The 8,270-nt window shown below is 60.5% G+C and overlaps 1 protein-coding gene across 1 annotated transcript; it reads right to left on the minus strand.

Annotated features, from left to right (window-relative positions):
- Positions 1–368: 368 nt before the first annotated feature.
- On the minus strand, positions 369–3,730 carry DLX3 (distal-less homeobox 3). Its single transcript, XM_054176674.1, has 3 exons — positions 3,124–3,730; positions 2,584–2,774; positions 369–752 (listed from the first exon to the last, which is right to left on the minus strand). Exons 1-3 carry the CDS (start codon positions 3,440–3,442, stop codon positions 411–413), a joined length of 852 nt encoding a protein of 283 aa, XP_054032649.1. The 5' UTR covers positions 3,443–3,730; the 3' UTR covers positions 369–410.
- Between the last annotated feature and the right edge of the window lie 4,540 nt (positions 3,731–8,270).

The following is an 8,270-nucleotide window of genomic DNA, read 5'->3' on the forward strand; positions in this document are numbered from 1 at the left end:
GAAGTGAAGCAGTGAAGCTCCAGCGAGGGTCACCCCCCCCCCCGCCCCGGCCTTGGGCCGTGGCTCCTCGAGGGTCGTTTTAATTGAGGGGATGGTGGAAAAAAGAGGGGGAAAAAATAGAGGGGAAAAAAGAAGAATTCTACTAATTCACCACTTTTTCCTCGCTGCCCTGGGCTGGGGGACAAACGAGTTTAACCTTTTGCAGTCCTCTTGTTCCTGAGATGAGCCGGGAGAGGAGAATATAGAAGTGTTTATCTACGGGGGGGCTGTACGTGGGTGTCCTCGGGTTTGTTTGAAAAAAAAGAAGGAAAAAGAAAAACAAAACCAAAAAGTAGAGGAGGGGGCGGGAGGGGGGGGGGAAAAAAGGAGACAAAGGAATTCTGCCGGAGTCTCTCAGTTCCCTTCGGTTGTTAATAGACGGAGCCGGTGTTGGGAGGAGGCCCCGGGGAGGTGTGATGCATTGTGGCGGCCGGAGGCGGTTGGTGGGGTCCATGGGGTCCGCTGAGGGTCTGGGGGTGATACCAGGGGTTGTGCTCCTCCAAAAATCCCGGGGAAGAGCTGTAGGGAAGCGGCTGCGGGAGCGGGGTCCTGCCCGGCGCGCTGCCGTGCGAGTTACTGTCCCAGACGGCGGGGGAAGGGGGAGAGTTGCAGGCCATGGAGTCGCTGTTGTTGGGGCTGTGCTCCAGGGGCACCTCGCCGTTCTTGTAGAGCTTCTTGAACTTGGAGCGACGGTTCTGGAACCAGATCTTCACCTGGCAGGGAAGGGAGAGGGGTCAGAGCCCCGCCACCCGAAGCCCGACAGGTCGAACTGGGAGCTTGAAGGGGAAGCCGGGACGAGGAGGATGCGGGGACCATGGGAAGGTGACAATGGACACAGGTGGCACACTGCACCCAGGACAGGGGTGCCGTGGGGACCCCACAGACAGGATGCACATGTGGGAAGGAACATGGGGCATGGGTGGCACGGACACCCCAGGCTTAGATACAACATCAGAAGGCACCTGGGTGTCGTGGGCACCTCTGCCACGCCATGCAGTATTGGCAGGGCCAGGGGGCCTGGGCGCCTCAGACACCCCAGAGACACGATGCAAGGTGGGAAGGGACAAGAGGGTGTCCCAGGGAGCTTGGATATGCTGTGCACCACGGGAAGGCACCCAGGACATGGGTGCTGTGGGGACCTCGGACACACCATGCACCACAGGAAGGCACCCGAGCCGTGGGTGTCACAGGGGACCTGGACATGGGTGTCGTGGGGACCAAGACCATGGTGGAAAGCCCCCACTGAGGACGTGGGGAATGCAGAAAGCCCATCACAGCGTGACACCAGGCTGTCACACCACGACACCAGCCTGTCACAGCGTGACACCAGGCTGTCACGCCAGGCGTCGGGAGCGTCGCTGGTACCGGCTGAGGCGTCGGCGCGGGACGCCCTTGGGGGAAGGGGCGTGGGGGGGAGGGGGCGGTGGTTGTCACCCAAACAGGATGTCCCTCTGGGAGCGGGTGACGCGCTCCGTCAGCCCTTTGCCGAGTGTCCCCGATTGCTTCATCGTTGCCCAAGGGAGGAGGAGGAAGGCTGGGTGCTGGGGAGCGCCGCGCCAAGGGCGGCACAAGGGCGCCGGCCCGCAGGCAGGGTGGGTGCCGGGGACGGGATGGGGCGCGGGGGAGTCGGGCGCTGCAGTGGCGGCGGTGACAACCCCCACGCCAGCAGATCGCCCAGGACGAGCTGTCCCCGCGCCAGGCAAAGCCCAGAAGTTTGGGTTAGCCCCGAAGCTGGGTGTTACGTGGGGACAAACCCGTGGTGCCCAGTCCTGCTCTTCCAGTCCGGCCTAAACTGCCAGCCCAGCGCTGGGTCCCTGCGGAGGGCCTGTGGCTCCTTGTCTCCAAAGCCCTAAATCCCCAAATCCCTTCTTTCTGCCTGGACCTGGAGTGCCGGGAGGACGGACCCAAAGGGAGCCCCAGGAGGACCAAATCTGGGGGCAGAACCCAGCTTCCAAGAGCCCACGCTCCGTCTGGACTTGGGGTCAAGTCCTGCCGCCAGCGCGGGGTGTCCTGAGCACCCCAACATTGCCAACCACCCGACCCAAGTGCCCCATCCTGAGCACCCTGTCCTGGGCAAGCTCGTCCTGAGCAACCCCATTCCAAGCACCCTGTGCTGAGCCTGGGATTTCATGCCCTGCGTTCCCGTGAGGCCGGGTGCGTTCCTTGACCCAGGGCCCTGCACCGGGGTAGAACTCCAGCCCAGATCCTACTGGGAAGTTTGGGATGCACCTGGGGCTGGAGGGAGGGAGATAAGCCCTGAAACGTGGGGAGCAGGGCAGGGCTGGGGTCTTTCCTCTCTCTCTCCGCTCCTTTCTTCCTCCTCACCTTTTCCTTTCGCTTCGTACAGGGAAACCTGGCAGCACAGACCCGGACACCAAGAAGCAAGTGGGGATCGCCCGTCCCCAGGGACCCCCAAACTCCTCCTCCAAACCCCGCCGTTCACCTGCGTTTTGGAAGGGAGGGGGGAAACTCCATTTCCCCTTCCTGCCGACCCCTCCTGCCCGTGGCTGGGAACTGGGGTGAAGTGCAGCGAGGAGCCCTTACCTGGGTCTGGGTGAGCCCCAACTGGGCAGCCAGTTCAGCCCGTTCGGGCAGTGCCAGGTACTGGGCTTTCTGGAAGCGGCGCTGCAGGGCTGCCAGCTGGTAGCTGGAGTAGATGGTGCGGGGCTTGCGGATCTTCTTGGGCTTCCCGTTGACCATCCGCACCTCCGGCTCCGGCTCCTCCTTCACCGACACTGGGCAGAGAGCGGAGCTGTGAGCTGCGTGACGGTCCCACCACAGACACCTCCTCCGCCCCCACCTTCCCCCCCCCCCCCCCCGTCCCCCCCGCCCCAAAGCCGAGGGTCATCCCTGGCCGGCCGCATCCCGCACAGCTCCATCCCACCCGCTCCCCTTCCCCCCGCCAGCAGCACCGGGGATCGCCGGAGGAGGTTGAGCTCCGCTCCGAACAACACCCCCCCTGCCCCACCGCCGCCGACCCGCGGGGGACACTTCAGAGCGATGCAACTTCACCACACTCCCAGGGGACCACCCCGGGATCCGGTGGGGGGGATCTGGGACCCCTCTTCCCAGCACCATCCTTACCTGCTTCTTGGGCTGGGAGCTGCTGATCCCTGAAGTGGCTGTACTGGCGGTAGGAAGGGCTGTAGGAGTAGTCGGATTTGGGCGAGTAGGTGCCGGGGGTGCCGATGCCGTTGAGGTTGAACTGGTGGTAGGGGTAGTGGCTGACGGGCTGGCTGTAGGACTGGCCCGAGTAGTAGTCATGCTGTCCGGTGTAGTAGCCCAGGTCGGTGACAGAGGACTCCGGTAGGGTGGGAGAGTCCTTGGAAGCTGCATGGCAGCTCAGCGAGCCCGAGAGGTCGGTCAGGATGCTGGAGAGCTTCTTGTCGAAGGAGCCGCTCATCGCTGGCGCTGGGGAGCGGGGGGAAGCTGCCCGCCTCGGCTTGGGGACCCCCCCCCCAACCCGACGGCTCTGCCTACCGAGGCGTCAAGGCCCTGGAGGTGCCCCCAGAGCCGGCTCCTCCACACCAGCTCTTGCAAAGAGCAACCGAGAGACTGTGCCCAAACCTCCAGCCCCGGCCGCCTGCTTAAAGCCTTTAATTAGGGAGCAGGGCAGGGTGGGTGCGCATTCCGATTGGCTCCAGAAATATTGCCTGGGAGGCAAAATAGGCTCCTGCCTCCTCTCCCTCTGTGTGTTGGGGTGGGTTTTTTTTTGCTGTTTCTTCTTCTTGTTCTTCTTTTCCTCTTCTTTTTTTTTTTTCTTTCCTTTTTTTTCCCCTTTTCTTTTTTTTTTCTCCTTTTTTTTTTCCTCGCCGCGTTTTTTCCCCCTCTCATTTTGTTCCTCTTTTCTTTTTTACCTTTCTCTTTTTTCTAACCTCGTTTTTCTTTCCCTCTTCCCCCCCCTTCCTTTTTTCTTTCCCTGTTTTCCTTCCTTCTTTATTCCCCCTCCTTTTTTCCTTCCCCTGTTTTCTTTCCCTCTTCTTCCCCCTCCTTTTTTCTTTTCCTGCTTTTCTTCCCTCTTTTCCTCCTCCTTTTTTCTTCCTGTTTTCTTACCCTCTTTCCCCCCTTCTTCTTCCCCTTCTTTCTTTCCTTCTTTTCCCCCCCTCTTCTTTCCCCCCCTTATTTCTTTCCCTCTTTTTCTTTTCTTTCTCTTTTCTTTCCCACTTTTAAAAGTCTCCTTTCTCTCTCTTCCTTCTTTGCTTTCCCTCTTCTTCTTTTTCCTCTTTTGTTTCCTCTTTTATTTCCCTCTTAATCTTTTCCTTGTTACATTTCCCACTTTTAAAACCTTTTTTCTCTCTTCCCCCCTCTTTTTCCCTTTTTTCTTTCCCTCTTCTTCTTTTCTCTCTCTCCCCATCTCCCCTTTTAGTTTATCTCCTCTTTTTCTTTTTCCTCTTTCTCCCCCCCCCCCCCCTTCTTTCCCTCTCTCTCGAAGCAACAAAGAGCAGGTGAAGGGAAGAAAAGGAATAAACAAAGATTGTAGGCTCCTAGCTGCAGCAGAAGGGGTGGGAAAGGGGAAGGGGGGGGGGGGGAAGGAAAAAAAAAGGGGAGGGGGCTGGCAGTGCCGCTGGGGATGCCGGGGAATTTGGATTGGGACTTTTTAGCAAAGGGATTGGTGCCCCCCTGGGGACTCTGAGTGCTAAGGGAGGGATTTGGAGAAGGAGTGAGGTGAGAGCGGGTTTGGTGGGGGCAAGAGAGAGGGAGGCTGGGGTTAGGGGGCAGGATAGGTCCAAGTTTGGCGGGGTTTAAGCGCCCCCTCCCCAGCTTCCATCTTCACCCAGCAGTTACCAGCGTCTCCCAGATCAAGACCATCCCCCCAGCTTCCTGGAGCAGGGGACTGCCAAGTACCCCAAAACTTAACATCCGCCACCTGCCCCGTGGGGACCTCGAAGTGGTGACAAGCCCTGACTCTGTGGGGGCTGCACACCCCCACTTGGGGCCCTATTCCCTTCTCCCACCCCGACTCAGGCTCCTCCTGACTCCTCCACTGTCCTAAAAGCTCCCAGCAGCATCACCCAGCCCAGGGCCCCACGCCAGGCTCTGCCACCCCCTCACCAACTCACAGAGTTGTCCCCAGCCACCTCCTCCACCCAGCACCAGGAGGGGAGGCAGCTGTGGGAGGGGGGGACTTTTATTTGGGTGGGGTAGGGGACTCAGACTCTGCTGGCAGATCCTGACCCCCGGAAGGGGTTTGGGGGGGCTGGAAGTCGGGGGCTGGGAGCGGAATCTTAACCCTGGCCGTGGCTTTGTCCACGCTCTCCGCTGTGTTCCCTGTGTGTCATGCGTCCGCCCCGCCTAGCCTGGGGTTGTCCCCATCCAGCCGCCCTCCTCCAGGCCCGCGCAGTGTGGTGCAATTGCTCCGCCTGCCGGCCACAGCCGGGAACTGCGCCGCTCTCTTGGCCCCAGGTTCGAGTCCCGGGACCCCCACCAGCGGTGGACGCGTGGACTCGAGCACGGGAGTGAACTGGAATGGGAATGGGATAGGGGCAGGGATACATGGGAATGAAACTAGGATTAGGAATGGGATAGGGGTAGGGATACGTGGGAATGAATCTGGAACTAGGGATAGGGATAGATAGAGATAAGGATAGGGATAGATAAAAGTGGAATAACAACAGGAACAGGGAAAGGAATAGGGATAAGAATAGGAATAAGGATAAGGATAGGAATAAGGATAAGGATAGGAGTGAATAGGAATGGAATAAGGCTAGAGATAGCAGTAAATAGTGGAATAGGAATAGAGATAGGGGTAGAAATAAATAGCAATAGGGACAGGGATAGGAATAGGAATGAATAGGAATGGGATAGGGATAGGAATGGAATAAGGATAGGGAGATCAATAAATAGGAATGGAATAAGATAGGGATGGGAATGATAGGGATAGGGATAAATAAGAATGTAATAGGGATAAAGATAGAAATAAGAATGGAATGAGGATAAGGGTAGGAATGAAATTGAGTAAGAAGAGGAATAAGGAAGAGGAATAGGAATGGAAATTAGCAGTAGAAACAGAAATAGGTGGGAACAGGGCTGGAAATGAGCAGGACTGGGCAGAACTGGAGGTGAGCTCCAGAGAGAAGCAGCCAGGCCCAGGCAGGAGGGTGGCCCAGGCAGGAGGGTGGCCCAGGAGCTGTCTGGGGAGCCTCAAAACTCAGACCCCCGCCATGGGAAATGCAGTTTGGGATTTGAGGAATTAATTCAGAGGGGCCAGAACCGTCTGGGACAAGCCCGGACCGGCTGCCTGCCTCTGCCTGGAGCGTTCCCAAAGTCCCGGGGAAGCCGGCGGGACGTCCCCAAGGTCCCCCAGCACGGCTGTCCCTCCAGCCGGACCGTCACCAGGGCTGGCTCCTGCTGGGAGAGGGAGAGGGCTTCTCCAGCAGGAAAAGCCGGTTCGAGAGCTGCAGACCGGGCTGCGAGGAGGGAGCAGGTCGGTGCAGTCCTGAACCAGTTTGGGACTGGGAGGCACTGGTGCCTCCAGCTGCCCCGGGCTTCTCGGCCAGGCTGCTGCTCGGTTCATGGATGGGGGGGAGGGGGGTGTGGGGGAACGACACGAACTAGGGCGTGGGGGTGGGTCTGGTTTGGGAGAACTGGGATGGGGAGGGTGGCACAAGTTGCTGTACTGGGGCACCCAGGGGTCTCTGAGGAGAGAGGGGGGGGAGGGTTTGAGTCAGGGGACAGAGCTGACCACTAGGGGACAAGCCAGCACCCCCTCACCATCCTATGTGCCCCTACTGGACTGAAGGGGTTCCTTCACAATGCCCCCCCCGAGGATGGGAGCGTCTCCAGCTGTGCCCCCCACAAGACTGAGGGGGTGTTCCCTTGACTGCAAGCCCACTCGCAGCCCGGCAGTGCCCCCGGGGGGGTCCTTTATGTCCCAAATCCTGCGGGAACCAAGGCCAGCAGACTGTCCCCCGCCCCCCCCCCCCGGAGCATCCTTGGGGGGACAGTGGCATCTAGTGGCCTTCTTGGGCCACGACACCCTCTTGGGGGCCATGTCACACACAACCCCCCCTCTCTTTGGCTGCTGACCTCCTTCTCTGGGTGCTGACCCCCACCTCGGGTGCTGACCCTTCACCTTGGGTGCCAGCCAAGGACACAGGGTGAGCCCCTGGAACACGCGACAGCCCAGGGGGCAGAGATAGATCCACTGCACCCCAAAATGTCCCCAAGAGGGGCAGGGTGGCTTAGCCATCTGGCCAGGGGTACTTCGCCCTCATGCTCAGGGATGTGGCACCTGCCAGAGAGAAATGGGGAGGTGGCAGGTGGTGGGGCTGCGACGGGGACCAGTCTGTGCTGGAGGACCTCAGGACGGGGACAGGGGACGGGGTACCAGGGACAGAGCATGGGGTACCAGGGACAGAGCATGGGGTACCAGGGACAGGGGATGGGACATAGGGCAACAGGGGACAAGGGAATAAGGAATGGGGGGACAAAGGAGAGAGGACAAGGGAGCAAGAGGGTGAAGGACAAGAGACAGGGGATGAGGGGAAAAGGGATGGGGGACAGAGAATGGAAACAAGAGACAAGAGAACAAGGAATGGGGGACAGAGGATGGACGACAAAGGACAGGGGAACAAAAGGACGGGGACGCAGGGGCAGGGCGACCAAGGCGGCAGGGGACACGGGACAGAGGACAAGGGGACAGGGGACACGGAACAGAGGACAAGGGGACAGGGCCCCCTGCCAGAGCCGTGCGCCGGCGCGGCTGCCCTTGGGACCGTCCCCTGTGCCGTCACTCTTTCCAGTGACACCGCGCAGCGCAGGAGCTGTGCCGGGGGTACGTCGGGGCGGGGGACACAGGACATCCTGCAGCCCCCACCCCCCACCCCGCCACCTCCCGTTTCCTGGCACGGGCGGGTGTGGTGTGATGGCTCCCGGTGACCTTTGCCTGGCGTGGGGGCCGTGGCGGCCACCACCGCCACCTCCCCGGGAAGGAAGCGGTGATGCTGCGGCGTCCCGCGGGGACAATGCGGTGGCCCCGCGTTACCCACCCTGCCTCCTGGCCCTGGCCCCACTCTTGGGGTCCAGCCTCGATCTCCGCTGACCCCGCTCAGGGTGGGGGTCTGCCCCTCCAGCCTCCCCTTGTACCCAGCCCTTGGGGACCCTCCAGGTGCCACCCACCGGTGTCGCAGCTCCGAGCACACACCCGCGGCAGGGCTCCTAGCCTAGGGGGGTCCATCCTGGTCCCATCTTGGGGGTTTCTATCCCGGCTGGCCCCATGCTGGGAGGGGGTG

This window comes from Dryobates pubescens, chromosome 36 (assembly GCF_014839835.1).
Source record: "Dryobates pubescens isolate bDryPub1 chromosome 36, bDryPub1.pri, whole genome shotgun sequence".
In the NCBI taxonomy this organism is placed as follows: Eukaryota; Metazoa; Chordata; class Aves; order Piciformes; family Picidae; genus Dryobates; species Dryobates pubescens.

What these genes read in the sequence shown, in the direction of transcription:
- DLX3 (XM_054176674.1), bottom strand. Translation starts at nt 3,442, where the DNA reads ATGAGCGGCTCCTTCGACAAGAAGCTCTCCAGCATCCTGACCGACCTC. An exon ending in GCTCCCAGCCCAAGAAGCAG is followed by an intron (nt 2,775 to 3,123) that starts GTAAGGATGGTG and finishes CTCTCTGCCCAG; the next exon opens with TGTCGGTGAAGGAGGAGCCG. An exon ending in TGGGGCTCACCCAGACCCAG is followed by an intron (nt 753 to 2,583) that starts GTAAGGGCTCCT and finishes CTTCCCTGCCAG; the next exon opens with GTGAAGATCTGGTTCCAGAA.